The sequence below is a fragment of the Moschus berezovskii genome, chromosome 5 (assembly GCF_049115385.1).
Source record: "Moschus berezovskii isolate FMDL1 chromosome 5, NW_MosBer_1.0, whole genome shotgun sequence".
NCBI classification, from domain to species: Eukaryota; Metazoa; Chordata; class Mammalia; order Artiodactyla; family Moschidae; genus Moschus; species Moschus berezovskii.
The window spans coordinates 10183160-10210511 of NC_142464.1; the positions used below are offsets into that span (position 1 = coordinate 10183160).

The 27352-nt window shown below is 39.6% G+C and overlaps 1 protein-coding gene across 1 annotated transcript in view; it reads left to right on the forward strand.

Moving 5' to 3' along the window:
• TNIP3 (TNFAIP3 interacting protein 3) overlaps positions 1–24276 on the forward strand; it is a 47372-nt gene extending 23096 nt beyond the window's left edge. Inside the window, exons 7-12 of the mRNA XM_055434280.2 lie at positions 4552–4668; positions 7613–7738; positions 18187–18237; positions 19113–19211; positions 22504–22564; positions 23158–24276. Coding sequence (XP_055290255.2) covers positions 4552–4668; positions 7613–7738; positions 18187–18237; positions 19113–19211; positions 22504–22564; positions 23158–23327 — 624 coding nt within the window. The 3' untranslated portion in view covers positions 23328–24276. The remainder of the gene's footprint in view (positions 1–4551; positions 4669–7612; positions 7739–18186; positions 18238–19112; positions 19212–22503; positions 22565–23157) is intronic.
• The last annotated feature ends 3076 nt before the right edge of the window (positions 24277–27352 follow it).

Below are 27352 nucleotides of genomic sequence, written 5' to 3' on the forward strand. Positions count from 1 at the left end.
TGTTCAGCTATACTTGGCTAAGGATTTTTTGGGGAATTCGTGTCCCTGCAAAGATTGTCTTGAAAAAGATAAGGAGATATTATAAAAGAGAGTAAGAATTTCTTTTTTGGTAGTTCAAAGAACCACATAAAGCAAGTGGGTGTTGGCGAACAGTAGTGTATGTCTTGGTCAACCACAAACGTTTCCTGAGGAAACAGACTACACTGTAAAATCATCACTGTGGAGCTGCTGGGTGTGAAGCAGTCTATATGGAAGCAGGCTAAATGCCAAATCCAAGAATGGCGGCCTTTCCGAGAATAAGCCTTTTGGGGGGAGAGTGGGGATAGATCTATTAAGAAAATACTGGTGATTTTAATGCCTTCGCTCCAACTTAACTATTCAAAGGGGCCACCTGTGAATTGCTGCAAAAGAGTGACTCGTGAGTGAGTGTGTCTGTGTGTTGTTTCATGGATTAAACCTTAATTTTCTGTGGGAAGGGATTGCTGACTTGTTCAGGGGAAAAATTAAACCCTTTGCTGTTGACTTTTTCATACATGGACCATAGAAATACCTGTAGGAGTTGAAATATTCATCTCTCAAACTAGGTATTTCTTGGCCAAAGTAACAGAAATTGTCTTCTAAAATGAGTAGTTGATTGGCCTTAAACACATGCTCAGTGCTTGCATTTTGGACTGTGTGCCATCTTGTAGTTAAGCAGTTTTCAGAGGTATAAAGATTCCCAGAGTGTTAACTATATGCCTGTACAGTTGATAGGATGCTTTACAAATGTGATGCTGTATTTTATTTATTTATGAAGCAAGCTATTATTCGGATCAAGTGAGAAACTGGAGGTTGACTTCATGAACAGTGTACTTCTCTATCCTTTAAGAGGGAAAATCAATGTTCAGAGATACAGATTCAGAGCAAATGGATTTTCTCTCTTATTCTCTGCTGGAAATTCTCTGCAAATGAATGAGAGGAACTGATGTTAATTGAGATTATATTTGAAATTTCTCCCACTTTTGGTATGTCATCGCTTATTAGTCCTCTTCTCTGTTTCTCTAAATGTCGACATAAGGATATAAAGCCTGTATGAATTAGAACAGTCAAGACTCTGTTTTTAACTCAAGAAGCTCATATATAACCTTAATTTCTGTGTATCTGCTTTTATAGTTAACAGTAAAAAAAACTTTTAATAAGTAAAAACTTTATAGCTCATGATTATAATCCTGAAATCTCAGTGAGAAAAGTTAATTTAAGTAAGATTCAGAGCTTGATACAAATGTCATCTTCTCCAAGAGGATTTTTCTGGTTATCCTAACTAAAATTACATACTACACCTCTAAAATTTCCTGTTTAAATTTTTCCTTGGAATTCATTGCTATTTAATACGTGCAAAATGTCTCATGTTTATTATCATATTTGCTAGATATCTTCCACTCTTGATTGTAGGCTCCATGTGGGCAGTGTTTTTGCAGGGCTGAATCTCTCCTTTTTTGCAGAGACATCTCTCCTAGGCATGGTAGACCCAGTGTTGAGTACTCACAATACTTTTAGTGGCCCATTGAGATGCTTAATTTCTCTTAAAGTCAGAGGGAGAAAACTAAAAGTTTTAGGTTGAAAAAACATTTCTTATTAATATTAACATATTCATCTTTGTAAGAATGCAATTATATAAATTTACAATCAATACATGTTTGTTTGAAGGAGGAGACACAAGGACAATGGTCACAATGGGGCCCTGAGTTTCTCTCTTTTGTTCACTGCTGTATTCGAGGTGCCTAGAACAGGGCCTTGCTCATAATGTGTTCTTAAATATTTGTTGAGTGGATGAATTAACTAATTAATTTACTGATAACGTAATATGTGCGATAGCCAATTGTGATCTTGACATTTATGCTTTAATAGGCACAGTGCTTTACTCTTACTTATGAGTAGTAAGAAAAAATAAAAATGTACTTCAAATGAGAAGGGATTTCATCCCCCACATCTATACCTTCAACTGTCACTTTTAAAACACAGATAAAAAGTGATGAGCTTTAAAAAGATTGTTTTTCTCTTTTTTTTTCATTTAGTACAAAGAGAGATTTTTTCTCATTTAGGGTCTAATGAAATGTAAGAAATTATTCTGTTTTATACTGTAGATTTTTCTTTTCTCTTTTACCACTGTGATAAATAGAAGTTACTCAAAAATGATGATTTGAGTAGCTAATTGTGCACACCATTCATCACAGGATGGAATTTGGGGCCCACCCTGCTTGCTCAAACTTACTGCCTGCTGACTCAGTCTCTCAGCAGAAATTCATAGCATTTCAGCTTAGCAACTAACAGATGATTTTCAGAAGTTACACAACTACATGTACTCAGCTCTACTTTTTCACTTTAAAGGAGATACCTAAGGGTATTGTTTTCATAAAGTTCTGGACAAGAGAATCCTGATGTTTAATCTAAGAAAAATTACCTGGGGCTAGTCAACCAGTGCCACCCATGGGCAGAAGTGACATGTCTGCCATCTCACCATCAATGTGCTGATGGTAAACTGCTGTTCTAGAATAGGTTACAGGTGTTTGTTCAGGGAAGTTGGAAAACCCTAAGATGAAATAAATATCTACTAAACTTACCTTTCATTTATGATTCATTTGCAAAATTTCTAGAAGTCTGAATAGCATGAGAGGTAGATCAGGAAATTCAAATATTACAAGACCCACAAAATGTCTATTTATAGCTGTAGGATATGGAGTCAACATATTTGATTGCCTTGACTCACTTCACTCACCCCACCTAGATTCTGATACTACTAACAGTTTTTTTAAAAATATAGCTATTATGATAATTCCTAGAACTATATAGATTGGAGAAGGAAATGGCAACCCACTCCAGTGTTCTTGCCTGGAGAATCCCAGGGACGGGGTAGCCTAGTGGGCTGCCGTCTATGGGGTCGCACAGAATCGGACACGACTGAAGCAACTTAGCAGCAGCAGCAGCAGAACTATATAGATTAGCAATAAATTCTAACAAAACATAAATTATTAAACAACTTCTGGTATTTTAAGAATTCCTGGAGGAAGAAAAAAGTTTTGTTTTTCTTACAACCTCCTGAAAAATGATATTTACATCAGGCTAGAGAGTGTCCATAGACTAGATGACGTCCTATTAAGAGGTTTCTAGTCTTAACTATATACACATTTAACACCATAAATTTACTTTGCTTTTCTAACCTTACAACCTTATTACATAGTAATGCAGGGAAGTGAGATACTAGTAGAATCATCAGATGAACATCACTTAAGCAACTAAAGAGATACAGAGGAAGTAAAGTCTTATAGCTTTGGAAGTGAACTTTTCCTGTTTGTATACAGGACTCATTCAATAAGGAGCAAGTAGTCACATTGTGTGTGCGCTTTGATACTAGAACAAGATGAGGTATGTTCTGTCACCATTTTTGGTAGCCACTTTATTGAACTCATTACAAGGCAAAGGTCCTTAAAATAAAGCCAATATCTTTTATATAACCTGACAAAGTGTAGTATATATAAGAGTACCATGGATTGATGAGTAAGGATGATGATCTGGTTGGCAAATCTAAGAGTCTCTTATTTCTTCCACTTCTTCACCCCCTGGTGAAAACACCAAGTTGAGGTGAATGTCAAGAAAGCACAGCACTCTCCCCACCTTGTGGGCTTCCCTGGTGGCTCAGTGGTAAAGAATCCACCTGGCCAATGCAGGAGACATGGGTTTGATCCCCGGGTCAGGAAGATCTTCTGGAGAAGCAAATGGCAACCAACCCCAGTATTCTTGCCCAGGAAATCCCATGGATGAGAAACTGGGCAGGCTACAGTGCATGGAGTCACAAAGAGTCAGACACGTCTTAGCGACTAAACAACAACTCTCTACCCTGTGGTGGGTTAATGGATGTTTTCTTGGAGAATAAATGCAACTGTAGCTAGGCCAGGGCATGGTATGCTGAAGGAGTGCAGAGCAGAACAGTGCCACAGATCTCATGGTAATGAATCTGCATGGATTCCCACCTCTCCTGTAGGGGACATGGTTATAGAGCACAAATATATTACTCAGAATGTCATCCGAAATCATCAGCTGCAGCTTTTGAAGAATGCAGATTTTCAGTTCCTACCCCCATATATACTGATCAAGGATCCTTGGGGACAATGCACAGGGATGGGCATATTTTCTGCCACTCCAGGTGATTTTGATGCTTCCTAAAGTTTGAGCTTTATTGATGGAGCATATATTTGACTGAAGCAGAGACTCTAGAGAAAGACTATATATCTGTGTTCCAACCATGATTAGCCAGGTGGGAGGGAGGGTCTGTAATATCAAAAACCTTCTTAAGTAACAACAAGACTTGAATAACATAAGCACCATCATTGAGAAAATACAGAGATTCTGGGAAAAAAAATGCATATATGCTAGAAAATCAGAATAGTGTTATTTAGTGAGGCCTTTAAAAATGAAATTCTACCTTGTGAGTGCATTTGAAATGATTGTAATAATTGCAGAGAAATACATGTGTGGCAACTGTTAGGACAACAGTGTCCTTATCTTATAACACAGGCTCTGCAGGACGCCTTGAAAGTGGAGTGTTCATCTCCTGAGGACGGTTTGGGGAAGTCTGAAATGGAGTGCAGCCGTGAGGAGATGTGGATGGAAATGGAAGTTCTCAAACAGCAGGTGAGAAGCTGAAAGTGGAGCCATCCTGAGGAGAACGTAGGGCCTGCTGTTCATGTGCTGCTTTAGACATTTCTAGAAGTCCTGCTTTTCATATCGTGTCAAAGGTTTTTGCATGTATTGAACTCCGGGAGTTGGTGATGGACAGGGAGGCTTGGCGTGCTGTTATTCATGGGGTCGCAAAGAGTCGGACACGACTGAGCGACTGAACTGAACTGAATTATAACTACCTAATTTTAAAGCTTTAGGGGAAAATTTAGATCAGCTAGTCCAACTCTAACACTTTATAAAAGAGAAAATTGAATTTCAGATGGGTTGAGTGGCTTGCCCAAGAGCACACAACTTAAAAGAAGGGCATGCTAATTAACCTTTTAGTGAAATTCTATTAGCACTGGTTCCAGAGATTTTCACGCAGGCACAATTTATTTTGAAGACACTATTAACCCAAACTCTGGACCTTTTCAGAAAATGGTCGCAGTTGGGCTGCTCCTACATAGCTGCAGACCTTCCAGGCTTTGCAACAATGAGGGCAGTTTTAAAGAGAATACGCTGATCACAGAGGAGGCACGTCTGTTTATCTACTCCCACATATGGATGGCACTGCCTAGGAATTTACTGATGAGTTATGGCTTCCTCCTTCCCACCCACCCTGCTTCACCCACTGTTGCCAAGTACACAGCAAGAGTCAAGGATGCTCTAACAAGCTCCTTCATGCATCAGCGGCACAGGGCTATGGGACATAGCACTGCCTAAACTTCCGGAGCCTAAAAATTCAGTTCATCTAGCTGGAACCGGCTTAGCCACTGGGCCACTCGAGCATATCACATCTCTTTTCCTATGAGAGGTAAAATGAACTAATATAGGTAAAGGGCTGGAACAGTTCAAGGTGATATTGATAAATACAAGAAATACGGGAATTCCAATCCTCAAAGCACACATTGTTGGTGATATATTAACAATGGCAGGTTGTGGGGCAGGATGTCATAGAACAAAGAGTGGATATGTATGATTTTCTGATGTCCCTGGGAGTAACTTGTTGGCTCCTTTGCTCTGAGCAAGTGCCAATTACAAGGAATCTTGATGCAATACACAGAAGAATTGAGCAACTGTAATATTGTTATTTACGTTACTCTTATTACTTCATAGAATGTAACCTATTTATAAATCTAAAATATCCAGAGCATTTGACGTAAAGTTGGATCTTTTTCTTCTATCAACTCCATTTGAATAATCTGCTTCATTACATTCAGGATCAAATATACAGCTTAAAAATAAACCCATGGAGAGAATAAGGGTATAGTCAGAGTGTTAAAACTCTGCCAGATTCTCAACCCCTGAAGTATCATTGGCACAAGCCAGGATTCCTCTGAAAAAAGGACTGCTTATGTTCAGACACTCGAGTCATCTTCATTGCTCTCACATAATGTAAATTTCACGCAGGAAAGTTGCTCTTACATGCAGTGTTTACAGTAATGGTTTAGTTTGTTAGAGACCGTGGCAAGTATTCTTTTTTTCATAACCCTAATAGTAGACCAAAGTTCATCTCCTTCATTTTTGTATGGCCCTTTTGCTAGCTTTCTGCATTCACATTTCAACTGTGTGCGTTTCTAACTGGGTACCTGCAATCATTGCACCACCAAGTGCTGCCTGAAACTCTAGATGACTTAAATTCATGAAGAAACTGAGCTTGAATTGGCCACCTAAGTGATGACATCGCTATAAGTGTATTCTGTTCTAATCAATGGGCTTCTCCCACTTCAGTTGCCTCTGGTAATTGTTTATTAATTATACATTGATTAAACTGTATCTGTGCCTTTGGATTGCCACTCTCAACCAAAAAAAAAAAAAACCAACACCAGAAAACAAAATGTCAGCTTGGCTGAGTATAGTTCCTTTGCAATACTTCTGATGAAGAAAAGCTTGAAATTAAATATGTATATCTGCATATAGAGCTATATAAAATGTTTCATTTTTTCCTCTCTTGCCTATTACACTTTTTTCTATTATTATTAACTTAAAATTGATAATCCTTTAGTTAAAATTAGTAGCGCTGTTGGTGATGATGGTGCAATGTGGTTTAACATTAATAGACAAACATCTAACTGGTTGGTTCTCATGTAAGTTATAATTTAAATCTAGTTTTAGAGGAATTCCTTTGCTTCATTCCTTAAGCTTCATTTGTTTTCATAACTCCACATTCTAGTCTCCAAGCCACCAATCAACACTATGCCAATTAAAACAAACAATAATTAAATCTGTTCTGGGGCAGGGTTGTTTTGATTACTTTTCTACAATATTTGGAGTACCTCTCAGGAGGCATTCCACTAAAATGTTCCTCTTTTTTATGATATACGCCCATAGTTACTTATAAAGGGCAACTCTGGTGAATGTCCTTTAATAAACATCCCTTGCTTTTCACATATATGAGCCTTTCATTTTTAACTTGTGCTCAGTTTATAATTTCTGTTTGGAAACTCTGACGTGTCAGTACTCAGTGGCTTCACTTAGCTATTGTCAGTAAACTGACTGAAGAACTTCAAGCAATGTTTATATGTCACAGCCTTGTTTTAGAGATGAATGATTGGCTCCAAAACAGTGGAACTTAATATTGATGGAGTCAGGGGGGTCAAGGTTTCCTCACAGTCGTGTAATATGCAATAGAAATATTGGTGAGGGGGATTTTTTAAAAAAATACCCATGAATTTACTTATGAATTACTGATATGTGCTCAATGAGAAGAAAGTTGAGAAAGTGCCATTCTAAGCAAAGTAAAAGACAAAGTCATAGTCACAGGTATCAAGATGGAGTGCCACCATAAAGAAATACTCATGAAAAAAGGACATCCATGTCTCAGGTTGGACATACCCAGACAGCATCTCTTCTGAACTTATTTAAATGGCTTAAGAGAAAAGGAAGCTAGCCGTAACAGCATGTTAATATTTCCTAGGTGCAAATATATGAAGAAGACTTCAAAAAGGAGCGATCAGACCGAGAAAGACTTAATCAAGAAAAAGAAGAGCTACAGCAAATTATTCAGACTTCTCAATCCCAGTTGAACAGGCTGAATTCTCAGGTATAGGTTCAAATAACTTTTGCCAGTACGTATGTATTTTATATTTATTTTCTCATTAAAAAATCAAGATATTTTGGCTTCTGTTAATGGCTGTTTTTTTTTTTTTGAGAGATTAACATCTGGGGTGAAATCATTTGTAAACAATTTTGTAAAGAGATGAAAATGACTGGCGAGTCCTTTTAACTTAAGTATATTAAAGAGTTATTCAAGAAATTGGATTCCAAAGTCTTTTACAAAATCCAATTTTTTGATCTTTTTTCTCATAATATTTATCTTGGTAGAATGAGAGTTGAAACTAAATAGCACTTAAATTCAAAGACGAAACACTCCAATACATTGAAGTTGTTTCTAAATTCTTACCATTTTTTCTTTGAAGGACTACATTGGAATGTTCCTATCTTCCAAAAATATGCATAATGAATGTCATTCATATATCTAGTGAACCAAGAATATTGTTCAGTGGGTTCCCAGATTTAATGTAACTGGAGTGCTCTCAAGGAAGCCAGATAATGTAAGGCACTTTATTAGAACAGAATATTAACTGTAAGCATGCTAAAATTAAGTGCAATAGAATTTATTAAACATAGACTCAAGAAGTTGCCGTAATGGGTACATATTGATGTTAATGAGGGAAATATAGCTAACACAATTTAGGCTTAAGAAAAGAAAAGGAACCATCAAATTTTTAATTTGCAAAATTATGCAATGTGTTTCAATAAATAGGAAATTGTTGTGAGACATGTTGTGACAGCTCCATAAGTTCAAGATTCTTAGTCTCAGAGGAGATTTTAAACTTTTTGCCATACTCTTCTTCCTAATACAAAGTAGATTGTGAATTAAATTCAGTTTCTTCTTTGACATCTTTTTTAAGGATTAACTTTAAATTCCTAATTTCACATGGAAAATTATTTGGAACAACCATTTCCTTTCTAAGAAATTGGAAGGAATAAAATAATGGTAAAAACATAATAAAATGCTTTTTCCAAAAGTAATTCATGTAACCTACTTTTATAACAGTGGGTGAGAAATGTTCTGATTGTTCTTAGAAAATTGCTCTCAATTTTTATGTCTTACATGCAAAACTGTCTTAATTTCTTTGAACTTGTCACTGCACAAATCATTTTACTTCCTGCCATGTTTTAATTTTATTCATTCTATTACATTAAATCAGATTGATGATAAGTATTTACCTAGATTGGCAATGTTCTTCCCATTATAGAAACTCTAGTACAGCTGCTGCTGCTGCTGCTAAGTCGCTTCAGTCGTGTCCGACTCTGTGCGACCCCATAGACGGCAGCCGACCAGGCTCCACAGTCCCTGGGATTCTCCAGGCAAGAACACTGGAGTGGGTTGCCATTTCCTTCTCCAATATGTGAAAGTGAAAAGTGAAAGTGAAGTCGCTTAGTCGTGTCCGACAAGTAGCGACCCCATGGACTGCAGCCCAACAGGCTTCTCTGTCCATGCGATTTTCTAGGCAAGAGTACTGGAGTGGCTTGCCAATGTCTTCTCCACTAGTACAGCTAGAAACACACAATCATCTATTTGTGTTATAGACTATGCTGCTAAGTCACTTCAGTCGTGTCCGACTCTGTGTGACCCCATAGACGGAAGCCCACCAGGCTCCGCCGTCCCTGGGATTCTCCAGGCAAGAACACTGGAGTGGGTTGCCATTTCCTTCTCCAGTTATAGACTATAAGCCACAGTAATTTTCTGTGTCATCTGTAACTTTTATTTGATGTCAACAAAATGAATGTGTTGTTTAATCACAGTGCTGTATAACTGTGCTTATGAACTAAAGGAGGATCTTAGTAATATATTAAAACTATCAAAATTTTCTTTATAATGATAGTGCAAGCATTTATTCTTCAAAAGTCTCGTTTACTCAGGTAAAAGTATGATAGAATTCAAGAAATGCAATAGATGGCACAACAATCTGTGTTAAATGTATTAACAGCAGATTAAATGCCATAATATAATAGAGTACTTATTTGAGTAGTATATTACCTGTGGTCCAAATGGACCACTTGACCTAAGGAATTTTCAGGTCAAATCAATCTGGTACTAGTTACTTACATACCAGAGTGTGTTCCTCCTATCACTGAGGACGGTGATTCCTCCTGTCACCTCCTATCACTGCCTCCTATCATTTAAGGCAATGACTGGTAAAAATAGTCAGTGTGGCAAAGTGAAAGATATTTAGGAGAAATCTAAGGATAAAAAAAGTCTGATGTTCATGCCTGCTTTAATAGTTTGTGAGACCTTGAGTAAATATTAAACTTTTTTCTGTACTTCTTTTTCTTCATCTGTAAAATGAGAAAATTGAATTAGATTATCTCTAAAATATTTCATATAACTCCAAAACTTCTGTCTCTAAAATGAGTTGCTTAACTTCTCTCACCACATGCGTGCTAAGTCGCTCCCTTTGTGTCCAATTCTTTGTGACCGTGTGGACTGTAGCCAGCCAGGCTCCTCTGTCCATGTCTTCTCGAGGCAAGAATACTAGAGTCGGTTGACATGCTTTTCTCCAGGGAATCTTCCCAACCCAAGGATAAAACCCAAGTCTCTTAAGTCTCCTGCATTCGCAGGCGGGTTCTTTACCACCACCATACTCACCTGTAAAATATAATGATACTTGCCTAATGACTTCACAAGGTTATTCTCAGGATTAAGTGAAAAAAAAAATCTATTCAAAAACATCCAGCCCAAGTCATGGCTCACAGGTATTTCATAAATAGTTTATTGGAAGGGAGAATTTATAATAGTTTCATTTAGTTTTATAATTAGCCTGCCACATTCAGTGCCTCATGGTATCTAATTTTGATGCTTTCTTTCTGCAAGGCATTCTGCTATATGCTGTGAAGGAACTAAAAAATAATACATGCTGTGAAAAGGCCCACAGTATAGTGAAGGGAACTTATATAGTCTATCCTCGTCGTTTGCAGGTTCCAATTTTGTGAATTCACCTACTCACTAAAATATATTTGTCACCCCCAAATCAATTCTTGGACCACCTTTAAGTTCATTTGTGAACTTGCACAGAGCAGCAAAATACTTGAGCCTCCTAACACATTTACTCCCAGCAGAAGTCCAAAAGGTGACGCTGCCTCCTTTCAGCTCTCATACTGTAAGAAGTTCTTTCCTTGGTCTCTTTAGTGCCACGGTTTTCACATTTTGGAGCTTTTTGTTGGGGATCTAATTTTTTAATGGCCCTCAAGCTAGTGCTGAGGTGCTATCCAGTGTTCCTAAGTGCAGGAAGGCTGCAAAGTGCACAGTGGGGAAAGGGTGTGTCAGACAGGCTTCATTCAGGGATGAATATAGCGCTACTGTTTACGGATCTATAATACTTACTAAACTTCATGGCAAGTAGATGGGGGAAACAATAGTAACAGTGACAGACTTTATTTTCTTCACCTCCAAAATCACTCTGGATGGTGACTGTAGCCATGAAATTAAAAGACACTTGCTCCTTGGAAGAAAAGCAGTGACAAACCTAGACAGCATATTAAAAAGCAGAGACATTACTTTGCCTACAAAGGTCCATATAGTCAAAGCTATGGTTTTTCCAGTAGTCATGTACAGATGTGAGAGCTGGACAATAAAAAAGTCTGAGCGCCGAAGAATTTATGCCTTTGAACTGTAATGCTGGGAAGACTCTTGAGAATCTCTTGGACAGCAAGTATTGACATGTGAGAGTTGGACTGTGAAGAAAGCTGAGCGCCAAAGAATTGATGCTTTTGAACTGTGGTGTTGGAGAAGACTCTTGAGAGTCCCTTGGACTACAAGGAGATCCAACCAGTCCATTCTAAAGGAGATCAATCCTGGGTGTTCATTGGAAGGACTGATGCTAAAGCTGAAACTCCAATACTTTGGCCACCTCATGTGACAAGTTGACTCACTGGAAAAGACTCTGATGCTGGGAAGGATTGGGGGCGGGAGGAGAAGGGGATGACAGAGAATGAGATGGCTGGATGGCATCACTGACTCGATGGACATGAGTTTGAGTGAACTCCGGGAATTTGTGATGGACAGGGAGGCCTGGCATGCTGTGATTCATGGGGTCGCAAAGAATCGGACACGACTGAGTGACTGAACTGAACTGAATACTGAAGGAAATAAGCCCTGAATATTCACTGGAAGGACTGATGCTGAAGCTGAAGCTCCTATATTTTGGCCACCTGATGTGAAGAGTTGATCCATTTGAAAAAGGCTATGAAGCTGGGAAAGATAGAAGGCAGAAGGAAAAGAGGATTACAGAGAATGACATGGTTGGATGGCGTCACTGACTCAATGGATATGAGTTTGAGCAAACTCCAGGAGATGGTGAAAGACAAGGAAGCCTGGCATGCTGCAGGGTCACAAAGAGGCGGACGTGGGGTTGCAAAGAGTCAGATATGACTAAGTGATTGAACACCAAAAAAGGTATCTTTAACAGAAACACACATAAAACAAGATTATGTATTGATTACAAACAAAGCTAGTGGAGGTGATGGAATTCCAGTTGAGCTATTTCAAATCCTAAAAGATAATGCTGTCAGAGTGCTTCACTCAATATGTCAGCAAATTTGGAAAACTCAACAGTGGCCACAGGACTGGAAAAAGTCAGTTTTCATTCCAATCCCAAAGAAAGGCAATGCCAAAGAATGCTCAAACTACTGCACAATTGCACTCATCTCACATACTAGTAAGGTAATGCTCAAAATTCTCCAAGCCAGGCTTCAACAGTATATGAACCATGAACTTCCAGATGATCAAGTTGGATTTAGAAAAGGCAGAGGCACCAGAGATCAAATTGCCAACATCTGCTGGATCATGGAAAAAGCAAGAGAGTTCCAGAAAAACATCTATTCCTGCTTCATTGACTATGCCAAAGCCTTTGACTGTGTGGATCACAATAAACTGTGGAAAATTCTGAAAGAGATGGGAATACCAGACCAACTGACCTGCCTCTTGAGAAACCTGTATGCAGGTCAGAAAGCAACAGTTAGAACTGGACATGGAACAACAGACTGGTTCCAAATAGGAAAAAGAGTACATCGAGGCTGTATATTGTCACCCTGCTTATTTAACTTATATGCAGAGTACATCATGAGACATGCTGGGCTGGATGAAGCACAAGCTGGAATCAAGATTGCCAGGAGAAATATCAATAACCTCAGATATGCAGATGACACCACTCTTATGGCAGAAAGTGAACATGAACTAAAGAGCCTCTTGACGAAAGTGAAAGAGGAGAGTGAAAATGTTGGCTTAAAGCTCAACATTCAGAAAACTAAGATCATGGCATCCAGTCCCATCACTTTATGGCAAATGGTTGGGGAAACAGTGGAAACAGTGTCAGACTTTATTTGGGGGTGGGGGGGGCTCCAAAATCATGCAGATGCTGATTGCAGCCATGAAATAAAAAGACACTTACTCCTTGGAAGTAAAGTTATGACCAACCTAGACAGCATATTAAGAAGCAAAGACATTACTTTGGCAACAAAGGTATGTCTAGTCAAGGCTATGGTTTTTCCAATGGTCATGTATGGATGTGAGATTTGGACTATAAAGAAAGCTGAGCACAGAAGAATTGACACTTTTGAACTGTGGTGGTGGAGAAGGCTCTTGAGAGTCCCTTGGACTGTAAGGAGATCCAACCAGTCCATCCTAAAGGAGATCAGTCCTGGATATTCATTGGATGAACTGATGTTGAAACTGAAACTCCAGTACTTTGGCCACCTGATGTGAGGAGCTGACTCATTGGAAAAGACCTTGATGCTGGGAAAGATTGAGGGCAGTAGGAGAAGGGGACGACAGAGAATGAGATGGTTGGATGGCATCACCGACTCAATGGACATGGGTTTGGGTGGTCTCTGGGAGTTGGTGATGGACAGGGAGACCTGGCGTGCTGCAGTTCATGGAGTCAGAAGGAGTTGGCCATGACTGAGCGACTGAAGTGAACTGATGTATTGATTGATTAACAAAAATGGCATGACCAGAGGCTGGTAGGAATCTAAGCCTGCATTTCCCTGAGAGTAATGATTCAGTGTTTGCTACTTCAGTGTTCATGGTTACTTTATAGAATACAACTACTGTGAATCATGAGAATTGACTGAACATAGTACACACTGGAGTACAAAAAGTCATGTAATAAATGTAAGACCCTATATGGGAGGACCAAAGGGTAGAATATTTAATTCAATTTTCTGTTGATGGGCTGGGCTGTGGATTAAAGATGTACTGAGCATGCCCGCCACCATCAGAACAAGACCCAGTTTCCCGCTCAGTCTCTCCCATCAGGAAGCTTCCATAAGCTTCTTATCTTTCTCTGTCAGAGGGCAGACAGACTGAAAACCACAATCACAGAAAATTAACCAATCTGATCACATGGACCACAGCTTTGTCTAACTCTATGAAACTAGGAGCCATGCTTTGTAGGGCCACCCAAGACGGACGGGTCATGATGGCGAGTTCTGACAAATGTTGTCCACTGGAGAAGGGAATGACAAACCAGTTCAATATTCTTGCCTTGAGAACCCCATGAACAGTATGAAAAGGCAAAAAGATAGGACACTGAAAGATGAACTCCCCAGGTTGGTAGGTGCCCAATATGCTACTAGGTATGAGTGGAGAAATAACTCCAGAAAGAATGAAGAGATGGAGCCAAAGCAACAACACCACCCAGTTGTGGATGTGACTGGTGATGGAAGTAAAGTCTGATGCTGTAAAGAGCAATATTGCTTAAGAACCTGGAATGTTAGGTCCATGAATCAAGGCAAATTAGAAGTGGTCAAACAGGAGATGGCAAGAGTGAACATCAGCAAACTAAAATGGACTGGAATGGGTGAATTTAACTCAGATGACCATTATATCTAACTCTGTGGGCAAGAGTCCCTTAGAAGAAATGGAATAGCCATCATAGTCAACAAAAGAGTCCAAAATGCAGTACTTGGATGCAATCTCAAAAATGACAAAATGATCTCTGTTTGTTTCCAAGGCAAACCATTCAATATCACAGTAATCCAAGTCTATGCCCCGACCAGTAATGCTGAAGAAGCTGAAGTTGAAGACCTACAAGACCTTCTAGAATTAACACCCCTAAAAAATGTCCTTTCATTACAGGGGACTGGAATGCAAAAGGAGGAAATCAAGAAATACCTGGAGTAACAGGCAAGTTTGGCCTTGGCGTAGAGACTAAATCAGGGCAAAGGCTAATAGAGCTTTGCCAGGAGAATGCACTGCTCATAGCAAACACCCTCTTCCAACAACACAAGAGAAGACTCTACATATGGACATCACCAGATGGTCAATACTGAAATCAGATTGAGCATATTCTTTGCAGCCAAAGATGGAGAAGCTCCATATGGTCAGCAAAAATAAGACTGGGAGCTGACTGTGGTTCTGATTGTGTACTCCTTATTGCCAAATTCGGACTTAAGTTTAAGAAAGTAGGGAAAACCACTAGGCCATTCAGGTATGACCTAAATCAAATCCCTTACGATTATACAGTGGAAGTGAGAAATAAAATCAAGGGACTAGATCTGATGGACAGAGTGCCTGATGAACTATGGACAGAGGTTCGTGACATTGTACAGGAGGCAGGGATCAAGACTGTCCCCAAGAAAAAGAAATGCAAAAAGGCAAAATGGTTGTCTTAGGAGGCCTTACAAATAGCTGAGAAAAGAGAAGCAAAAGGCAAAGGAGAAGAGGAAAGATATACCCGTTTGAATGCAGAGTTCCAAAGAATAATAAGAAGAGTTAAGAAAGGCTTCCTCAGTGATCAATGCAAAGAAATAGAGGAAAACAATAGAATGGGGAAGACTAGAGATCTCTTCAAGAAAATTAGAGATAGAAAGGGAACATTTCATGCAAAATGGGCACAATAAAGGACAGAAATGTTATAGATCTAACAGAAGCAGAATATATTAAGAAGAGGCGGCAAGAATATACAGAAGAACTATACAAAAAAGATCTTCACAACCCAGATAATCATGATGATGTGATCACTCACCTAGAGCCAGACATCCTGGAATGCAAAGTCAAGTGGGCCTTAGGAAGCATCACTATGAACAAAGCAAGTGGACGTGATGGAATTCCAGTTGAACTATTTCAAATCCTAAAAGATGATGCTGTGAAAGTGCTGAACTCAATATACCAGCAAATTTGGACAATGCAGCAATGGCCACAAGACTGGAAAAGGTCAGTTTTCATTCCAATCCCAAAGAAAGGCAATGCCAAAGAATGCTCAAACTACCACACAACTGCACTGATCTCATACGCTAGCAAACTAATATTCAAAATTCTCCAAGCCGGGCTTCAACAGTACATGAACCAAGAACTTCCAGATGTTCAAGCTGGATTTAGAAAAGGCAGAGGAATCAGAGATCAAATTGCCAATATCTGTTGGCTCATAGACAAAGCAAGAGAGTTCCAGAAATTCATTTACTTCAGCTTTATTGACTATGCCAAAGCCTTTGACTGTGTGGATCACAACAAACTGGAAAATTCTTAAAGACATGGGAATATACCAGGCCACCTTACCTGCCTCCTGAGAAATCTGTATGCAGGTCAAGAAGCAACAGTTAGAACTGGACATGAAACAACAGACTGGTTCCAAATAGGAAAAGGAATATGTCAAGGCTGTATATTGTCACCCTGCTTATTTAACTTATATGCAGAGTACATCATGAGAAATGCTGGACTGCATGAAACACAAGCTGGAATGAAGATTGCTGGGAGAAATATCAATAACTTCAGATATGCAGATGACACCACCCTTATGGCAGAAAACAAAGAAGAACTAAGGAGCCTCTTGATGAAAGTGAAAGAGGAGAGTGAAAAAGTTGGCTTAAAGCTCAACATTCAGAAAACTAAGATCATGGCATCTGGTCCCATCACTTCATGGGAAATAGATGGGGAAACAATGGAAACAGTGACAGACTTTATTTTTTTGGCTCCAAAATTACTGCAGGTGGTGACTACAGCCATGAAATTAAAATACATTTGCTCCTTGGAAGAAAAGCTATGACCTACGTAGACAGCATATTCAAAAGCAGAGACGTTACTTTGCTGACAAAGTCCATCTAGTCAAAGCTATGGTTTATCCAGTAGTCATACATGGATGTGAGAGTTGGACTATAAAGAAAAGTGAGCGCCTTAAGAATTGATGCTTTTGAACTGTGGTGTTGGAGAAGACTCTTGAGAGTCCCTTGGACTGCAAGGAGATCCAACCAGTCCATCCTAAAGGAGATCAGTCCTGGGTGTTCCTTGGAAGGACTGAAGCTGAAGCTGAAACTCCAACACTTTGGCCACCTGATATGAAGAACTGACTCATTTGAAAAGCCCCTGATGCTGGGAAAGACTGAAGGCGGGAGGAGACGAGGATGACAGAGAATGAGATGGCTGGATGGCATCACCGACTCAATGGACATGAGTTTGAGTAAGCTCCAGGAGTTGGTGATGGACAGGGAGGCCTGGCGTGCTACAGTCCATGGGGTAGCAAAGAGTCGGACACGATTGAGCGACTGAACTGAACTGAACTGAACTGAAAGGAGAGAATAATTCTGATAAGTGGGACTTGGAAAGGTATCATATGGCTCAGTTGGTAAAGAATCCGCCTGCAATGCAGGAGACCTGGGTTCAGTCCCTGGGTTGGGAAGATCCTCTCAAGAAGGGAATGGCAACCCCTTCCAATATTCTTGCCTGGAAAATTCCAGGGATAAAGGAGCCTGGTGGGCTTTAGTCCATGAAATCGCAAAGAATCAAACATAACTAAGTGGCTAACTCTTTCACTTTAACTTCAGGGATGACAACAGCATGACTAAAGACTGCAAGAAAAACCAGCTTTCCTTAGATGTGTCAGATGTTGGGGGAACTCAGGGGAGGTGACTCTCCCACATGAAGTATAACAGTGTGACTTTGAACAAGTTACTCAGCATCTCAAACGTCAGTGACCTCTTCTGTAAAATAGAAATAATAATTTTAAGTGTCATTTAGGGGCATTGGGAGGCTTGAATGTGAGTTATTAAATATAAAGCACTTAGATCAGTGTCTGACATGTATTAAGTGCATATGCAACTTCTCAAATTTATTGTGGAAGCGTTTGACTGTACAGTTGACTGTGCAATTACATTCAACAAGCAGCAGAAGCTATTTCTATACTCACATCTCTGTCTATATCTGCATTCATACCTAGAGCTAAATACATCAACCTAAAACAGAATTGCCCTGGTCCCAATAATTGAAAATAACAATTTAAAAATATCCAACTTTGCAAACTTCATTTGGAAATTTCATGATAGAACCAATTTATGCCTGGAAAATCCAAAACTCAACTATTTTTATTGGCATTATTGTTATCAGGGCTTCACCCCCTGGATTTCTGAGCAGATCCCTGCCAACTGGGCCAAGAGTTGCTTTAAGACATCTGAGCTCTTTCTGATACACAAATGGTTTTGTCTTGTCCACAGATAAAAGCTTGTCAGATGGAGAAAGAAAAACTAGAGAGGCAATTAAAACAGGTATGTTGATCCTTACTCACAACTTTCTTGTCATGTTAGAAATGCCGACTCTGAGTTTTACTCACATTTATTCCCAAATGCAGCAGTTTCTCGTGGTCCAAATTAAAGGTAAATTCAAGTTCTGCTACAGAGGGCCTAGGACAACTCTTGCTTTTCATTATCAATTAAAATGTCAATGGAGAAATAATACTTAGGTACCAAGGCCTCTCGACCCTTACACTCAAGAAAAGCACATGCTTTAGAGAATATGTTCCAACAGGAGCACACGCCTTAGTGTGTGTTCATGCAAACAGAAATGTCTTCATAGACTACAAACGCCTGAGAAATACCTTTCCTTGATAGTTCATACAGTTGCTTACACCAGCAGTGGGAAACTACACCAAAGACTTCTGCCTTCTTTTGAGCAAGAATATCTTCTTGGGCATTAGAGCATTCTACTCCATTGGTTCTCTAGTAGACTTAGGAATGAAAATTATTTCTCTTGATTCTTCATTTCCTCTCTGGACATTATTAGTGTCATTGGAGTCTCTGGCTTCAGTTTAAGAAATTTATGACTTAAAGATTGGTTCTTCTTAAGTGAGGACTCTGTGAAGATAACTCAGACACATAAAGTTAACTATATACATTTTCAAGTATTTTTTAGTATCTTCAACATGGAAAAATATAGTTTCACTTTGAATAAAATTTGGCCTGTGGCTTCATCTGTCTCAGTGCAGGATCTGCATTGACAGACCTCCTGTCTTGAATTTGGATTATGCCAGATCTAGGCTAAACCTTAAGATTTCAACCAAACCCCGGGCTTGTATAACGCAAGGGTCAGTGTGACTCTGCAGTTGCACCTGCTTTTGGTGAACTATCAGCATTCTTCTCCTCAGGTGTGTTTCCCAACCTGTAACTGTGGCTGGAATTTCCACCCGAGGGATCCATACCTACTGACAGGTTCTGGGGCTGTGCAGGACCTACAGAAGCACCCAGTAAGTAAGAGCTTTCATTCCAGCCATCAAGTGCTTATGTCTCGAGTAAGTGCTAATACTCTCTTTGGGTAGAAATGATGTCTGTCTCTGGAACACTGGCACAGATTATTCTCTACACAAAGAGCCTCTATTTGTCTTAGCCTCTGATTTGCAGTTACAGTGGTCAATGTACACTCTAAGTATCTTTGGAACCCTGCATCTACAGGGCATACAGATATGAATACATTCACTGAACAAGCATACCATTTGATATGGGTCATTTTTAATGACACACCTGGCTCTACCAAAGAAGACATTTCTGTGTATTAAAAAAAGCAAAGTGAATATAACAAAACTGTCTGGGAGATGCTTTTTTCAGTTGTAAACTTATATTCAACTACTGTGAATATGGTTACATCTGTGCAAAATAGTCTTTGACATTCTCCAATTGAAAGGGTATTCTTAAAGGATTCAAGAAAATGTGACCCACTTAAGTTGCTTTCTACGGCTGTGTCTACCCAGGCAAAATAAAGTGAACAGTGAAGCAATTATTTGTGAGTGGAATTGATTTGAACAGTCAACCTGAATAAGTCAGACCCAAAACACCCTCCCTTTACTTCTCAATGGCAGTATTCCACCCACCCTCCCCCATGGTCTGGAAATTTGTCTCTATTCCCTATTTCGCCTACATAGACAGAATCATTATGCAGGAAACAAATCCTGTGTTTTTCTTCATTTTGGATTGGCTCAGACAGTCTCTTTTGCCTTCGTTATTATTAACCATATTTCTGATTATTCAAAGAATCTGAAATTTTAACTAGGATTTTCCTAGGAGAATAGTCAAGGAGTTCAGAGTGGCCTGAAACTTCTCACACTTTTGTATTTGAGTGTGACTCAAAAGCCCTTTTCCAAGAGAGGAGATAATTACTCTTTGGGTGGCTGAAGGATGTCAGAATTTAATGAGCATCTCTTATTTGACCCTGGTGTGACACAGCGCACAGATGAGAATTTGGTTCTTTTTGTGTTGCTGTTGATACCGCTTCTGTCTGCTCTCCCCACTCCATTTTTTTTTCTTTACCTGTTTACTTACTTTTTTCTTTTCATTAGAAACATTTCTGGGAATCTCCAAACACAACTATCATTCTAAAATTTTTTCAGAATATAGAAGGAAATTAATATTGTGGGAACATAAAGAGATAAAAATTTACTAAGGAGTTTAGTTGTCTACAGTTTAGGGAATTAGGGGGAAATGCTCTTGTGGAAGGTTAACTAGAAAACCAATGAGTCATTCAAATTTGCCTGGAAGTAAAAATGACTGTTTACTTAAAATCTTCAAGAAAGCAGAAATTCACGTATTACAAAACCACATGAGTTTTTTTCCATCAATTACAAGCAATAAGGCAGTTCATATCACACAAAACTATCACCAAATAAAGGTCTGTATTTGAAACCAGATTCCAAGTCATGTAATGGCTACATTTTCAAGTAGTATTCTGTTAAACAAAATCTCAATATAAGGATAAAAATTACAGAAACTCCTAGAGTTCATTTTAAAATAATATTTCATGTTTCATACTTATTTCTAACCCTGAATTAAAGCCCATGCAATAGTGTTTGTAAAATTATGATATATTCACCTTCTTTTGGCAGCTATCCTGGAATATAAAACTGAGGCTCACATCACTTATCCAGTGTTATTTGAGACATCTAAAAATAAATGAGGAGATGAAAAACAGAGATGATCTCATATCCTTTTTTAGTTTTTTCATGGACCAAAGGAGCCAAGAACCTAGGTGTCTGAGTGAGGGTAAAGTGGAGTCAGACTACACCAGATCCAGTATTTCTTAGCATCTTGTCAGGAATTGAAATTTTAGGCTACTATCAGTGGTCTGGCAGCCCTGTAAAATGCTCCCTATTGGCTGGTTGTTAGGGAAAATGTTCCTGAGTTATTTTCAGGTGGTAATTGAATAATATAACAAATGCTTTGTATTCACTGTGTCTTGGGGAGAGAGGTAGAGGAGGCATGGACCAGCATCTGGAGCAGGAAGACAGATAACCTCCTGAGTAAAGCTAAGTGGGTAAATACAATATTCTGGCCTTGGACCTATATTTTGAAATTCAGGTCTATAGTTTATATTTTGTTTGTCTGTGTTCAGTCGTGTCTGACCCTTTGTAATCCCATGGGCTGTAGCCACCAGGCTCCTCTGTCCATGGAATTTTCCCAGCAAGAACACTGGAGTGGGTTGTCATTTCCTCCTCCAGGGGATCTTCCAAACTCACAGATCAAACGCACATCTCCTACATCTCCTGAATTGGCAGGCAGGTTCTTTAGTACTTGATCCACCTGGGAAGCCCATCAGTTCAGTTCAGTTCAGTCGCTCAGTCGTGTCCGACTCTTTGCGACCCCATCAGGCCTCCCTGTCCATCACCAACTCCCAGAGTCCACCCAAACCCATGTCCATCAAGTCGGTGATGCAATCCAACCATCTCATCCTCTGTCGTCCCCTTCTCCTCCTGCCCTCCATCTTTCCCAGCATCAGGGTCTTTTCAAGTGAGTCAGCTCTTCACATAATGTGGCCAAAGTATTGGAGTTTCAACTTCAACATCAGTCCTTCCAGTGAACACTCAGGACTGCCCATAGTTTATATTTATTTCAATGCAATTCATTTGACAGGTTTCCTGAGGTTCAATATCTAGCTGTTCTTAATTGGAGTACATCTAGGAGAAATTCCAAGAGAAGAATCCCAGTGTGGCCTGTTTTTTCACTGCCTCTCTAGTCTAAACTATCTAAGCAGTTTAGAACAGTTTCTGCAGAGGAACAGTACAAAAGGAAACTTTTCCCTGCTTTACCATCCTGAGCCTCTACAGGCCTGTCCTCATGGCTGAGATTTCTTCCCTGAGCCACTGGAAACATTCAAGTTGTACATTTTTGTCTTGCTCTTCCTGTTACCTCCTGTGTGAGGGTTTGTAAAAAGAGTATTTGTTGATGATGAATTCTTTTGTTTTATTTATGGGCTATAGTAAGTTTTTACAAATGTGTTTATACTTCTGCACATATTCAAAACACATCTGTTTCAAAAAAATAAAAAGTCAGAATCCAAAATTCTGACCGAACTCTAAGTGGATTTAGGAGGGGGGTGGATAGGGAGATGGTAACAGTGATCAGAGAGATAAGACGGCAACAGGTTTGGCTAGCAACTACTTTTGTGTTGCCTGGGTAACAAAGCCACATAGGACAGCTGTATTTTTAACGTGCCACCGTGTTTGGTTTGCAGCCCATCTTGCTATAATAATGTTTTATTGTTCCACACAGCCAGACTACCAGTGGTATGCTCCTGACCAGTTTCCGCCAGATGTGCAGCACAGGGCAAGTGGTAAGACCACAGCTGGATTAAGCATTCTTTCATGTTTACATTTTAATAGGATCTTTGGGGGGATGTTTACTCAACATGCATTCACTTGGATGTGGGGAGGACCCACTATAAAGTTGTGTTGCATACACAGCTCTAATGTGATGCGCCTGGAGTTAAAGCAAACTCCTTTAGAAGAAGAAAATGCACGAGTGCAGAAATGCATGGATCTCAGTTCTGACTTCTGTTCCTATTCTGTCTCAGAGTCAGTATTCCATCTGGAGTTAGCGATTCCAGCAGAGCTCTATTATACCAACAACAGCATCAGAGTTCTGTGATTCTGCTACAAAGTACAGATGCACGTCACTCTTTCAGGTTGAGGTTGCTGGACAGATGTTTCCAATGTCACTGGCAGACAGACAGACGAAACCAAAAGCTCAGGGCCATGTTTCCTGATGACTAAATGTCAGACTCCAAGTTTAGGCCAGACTTGCCCTCAGCACCCACTCTTAAGTGTGCTGGAAAACAGTAAAAAGTCACTTACAAAGTACTCACAAATAAGAATACTCTTTTGTCTTATTTTTTCTCTGGTTTATCACTTTCCTTTTCCTTTTCAGAACCTGCTAGACATTCTGCTGCTTGCTTCTCTGCTCTCATGAGGCCACCCAGAAGTGGGCTGAATAAACTGGGCTATAATCATAATCCCACTTCTGTTCTCATCACATGCAATCAAAAGTCAGCAATGTCTGCTACATGTTTAAAAATCGCACGTGACACACACCTGTAACTCTTTAAGTTGTTAGTATCCAGATATTGGAATCTATCTAGAAAAGCTGAAAATGAGCCATATTCCAGTTTCAGGCCATGCTTGAAATGTTTTCTCCTTTAGTTCATATCTGAAGTCACAGAATTCTAGTTTCTAGTACCAGGAGTCCAGTATGGAGTGTACATAGAGGGTCAGGGATACCATATGTAGTTTCTCCGGTTGGCAACTTCACAAGTCCAGGGGCTTTTCATGGTAGTCTGCATAAACGGAGCTTCCTACAGTTGTGCAGTACACAACCTTGACAGCTGTACACAGAAGCAGTGGGGGTGGCAAAGGCCACAACCAACAGTAGCATTTTGGAGAGGAAAGACAAAGAGTGAGAACTCTATAATAAAATGTCTATATATTTATCAGAAAACTGTAGTACTTTCTTTTTTACTACTAATATAGCCACTAACTTTAATAAAGTTCTCGGGTTCAAGTCTTAATGGAGAGCTTTTAATTGAAAGGTATGCTATTAACCATAATAGTTGTTGCATAATGTCTATGTTTTTGAAATCAATTATTATACAATAGCTGAGTTGCCACCCAATTATAATTTCCCATTTTATATTATATTGATCTGGAATGAATATTAAAGATATTTTCTCCTGAGTTGGAGTTTAATCACTAGACAAAAAAATTATACAGTTGAAAATTCAATAATATCATAAAGCCATTTATGCATCACTATTGTATTCATCTTGGACCAATAACATAGAACCTAATAACTATGTAAAACAATGAATTGTGATGACCTTCAGAAACTAAATAATATGCAAATTTGTAATTTTATAGTCAGTGTGTGAGACCTACTGATTTTTGTCTATTTGGTAAGAAATATAGACCTTTGTGAGGGAAAACATGTGTGACATGGTCTACAGGTGTAAAATTACAATAAAAAATTATCTAGATCCAACCAGTCCATTCTAAAGGAGATCAGTCCTGGGTGTTCATTGGAAGGACTGATGCTAAAGTTGAAACTCCAATACTTTGGCCACCTCATGCGACAAGTTGACTCACTGGAAAAGACTCTGATGCTGGGAGGGATTGGGGGCAGGAGGAGAAGGGGACCACAGAGAGTGAGATGGCTGGATGGCATCACCGACTCAATGGACATGAGTTTGAGTGAACTCCGGAGTTGGTGATGGACAGGGACGCCTGGTGTGCTGTGATTCATGGGGTCGCGGAGAGTCAGACACAACTGAGCGACTGAACTGAACTGAACTGATGTAGCAACCTGAGTACTTTTAAAACATTGTTTTAATCTTCACAGTAATGCTACAAAGTGACCATTTTACAGAGGAGGAAACTGACTAGGAAGATTTAGCCCTGGAATTAGATTTCAGGTATATTAAGACTTCAAAACCTGTGCTTTGAATTACATCCTATGGTGCCCTTGAAAACCTACCTCTCTACTATATTAAACATTTTCTAAAATGATAGATATAAAAATGACAGTTGGGGTCTTCTCTTGGACAGCTGTGGAACTAACCTAACCCTCAATAATCTCCTCTTCCTAGGAAGTCATAGCGTGTGTTATCTGTGCTTCGCATTCAACACTTAGACTCTCACAGGTGAAAGACATAGTACCATGTAAGAGTGTGCTTAGTCGCTCAGTCGTGTCCAACTCTTTGCAACCCCATGGACTTTAGCCCACCAGGCTCCTCTGTCCATGGGATTCTCCAGGCAAGAATTCTGGAGCGGGTTGCCATGCCCTCCTCCAGGGCATCTTCGCAACCCAGGGATCGAACCCAGGTCTCTCACATTGTAGGCGGATTCTTCCCCGACTGAGCCACCAGGGGAGCCCACGTAAGAATAAGTGCGTAATTAATGTGTCATGAGATAAATCTTGCTTGAGCGGTCCTGGTGGAAGCTGAAGGGATATTACCATTTGAAAGCTGACCTCCATACCAACACAGCTCTGCAGCTAACTATGGCTTGTCTATAGCAGGGGAAAGAATTGATCATGACTAGAGGACCATCTTAGAGAGCAACTCCTTACTTAAAAATCTCCCTGCTTCTCTTCTAGTTTCCAAAGATGATGCTATTTCCAAGGTCAAGCCAGGTCTTGAGACTTGACAGAAGCTCTGAAATCACCCTGTCACAGACATTGCATGTACCATTAATTAATTTCAGTAGTGATTCTTGTTAGTTTTTGTTTCATTTAATTGGAAAGCTCATTTTGCTTTGTAGATCCAATGCAATTGCTCAGAATTCTTAAAAATAATTTTGTGGTATTGTTTAAAAAATATAGGTTTAAAAATCTTTTTATTATAAAGATATTTCTATTGTCTCATTATATGACTAATATAGTTATTCTCCACTATTCAAGAATATAGTGTTAGTCAATATGGCCTATGTTTGGGGCCAGAAATACCAAAATTCAAGCAGTGGAAAGAAAATTGAGTAGAAAAATGAGACTTTTTGATAATCTATAAACAGAAACTATTTCTGAAAATTTCTCTAAGTTTTACTCATATAATAAATACTTTAAATATTTTGTTTAAATAAAATAGATCCTTTTTAAAATATGGATATTCAAATTAATGTTAATTAGTACATGTGCTTTATAGATTGTCCTAGTTCTCGGTTTTTACTAATTTAATATGACTCATGACAGATCTATTTTTCTGACCCCAATATATGTAGGATATTTTTATCTTAGCATCTTCCTTTGTGATTCCTCTTATAATTTAACCTTAAATAATGACTCTGATTTTTACACATAGAGCAGTAGCCTTCTGATTTTTCAAAGGTATAGTGGGTGCAAAAGAAAGTGAAAGTGCAGTCACTCAGTCATGTCCAACTCTTTGTGACCCATGGACTATAGTCGGCCAGGCTCCTCCACCCATGGGATTCTCCAGGCTAGAATACTGGAGTCGATTGCCATGTCTTCCTCCAGGGGATCTTCCTGAGCCAGGGATTGAACCCAGGTCACCCACATTACAGGCATACTCTACCATCTGAACCACCAGAGAATCCCAAAATATGTCGCTCTTCCTATTGATAAATTAAGCTGGAAGGCCAGTGTCAACTTTACAGCCCTTGGATTTCAACCAGCTCCGTGCCAGAGCACAGTGGCCTGGAGCGATCTGGGCAGCGCTCCCAGCCATGCCCTCTCACCCTCCCCCTGTGAGGGGTCTAGAGTGTAGATTTGAGAACAGCCCAGCGGGCATATCCCAACTTCATCCATATACCTTTCACTCTACAGAAGAGGACCACATGGGGGCCGGAAGCAGATCCAGGGTCACCTGGCAGAGAACCTGTGGGTCTGCTTGCAGGTGCTGGGGCTTGTTCTAAAGGGAGGCAGGCTCACTTAGTGTAGGGGAGTCTGGCTGGAGGAGGGCCAGAGCTGGGTCCTCTGAAGATGGGAAGAGACACCGGCAAGGGCTCCCTAGTCGAGCAGTAAGGTCAGCGGGTAGTTAGTACACACGGGACAGTCGTCGGCTCAGCTGACCCCCAGCCTTGCTCTCAGTTATAGCCGTGGTTATTTCAGAATGCTTTGGGGACACACTGAAAAGCAAATCTTTTAGAACTAAAGATTTAAATAAAGGTTTTCAAATCTTTGAGACTTTCCTGACTTTCACTCTGCATGGCATTAAGTAATGGCATTTTTCTACTTTGAAGTCCACAGATGTTAATGGGTTACAGTTTCTGTTTAAATGTGTGATTTTTACAAAGAATATTTCAATCTCATTTTATCCATTATCAGAATAGGATGCAAAATTATTTCCATGTTTCCAGAACAATTATGGCACAGTAGAGTTAGTATAACCTTGAAAACACATTGTTGCCTCCTTTCCGAAATGTTGCAAAGCTATGATTTTTTACTGTATTGTATGCCAATCACTTCTGTACCTTCCAAAATTCTCATATAGTGTGGAGTTAAACTTTGTCTAATAAGCTGGAGTTCAGTTCTTACATAGTTCAGTTCAGTTCAGTCGCTCAGTCGTGTCCGACTCTTTGCGACCCCATGAATCACAGCACGCCTCCCTGTCCATCAC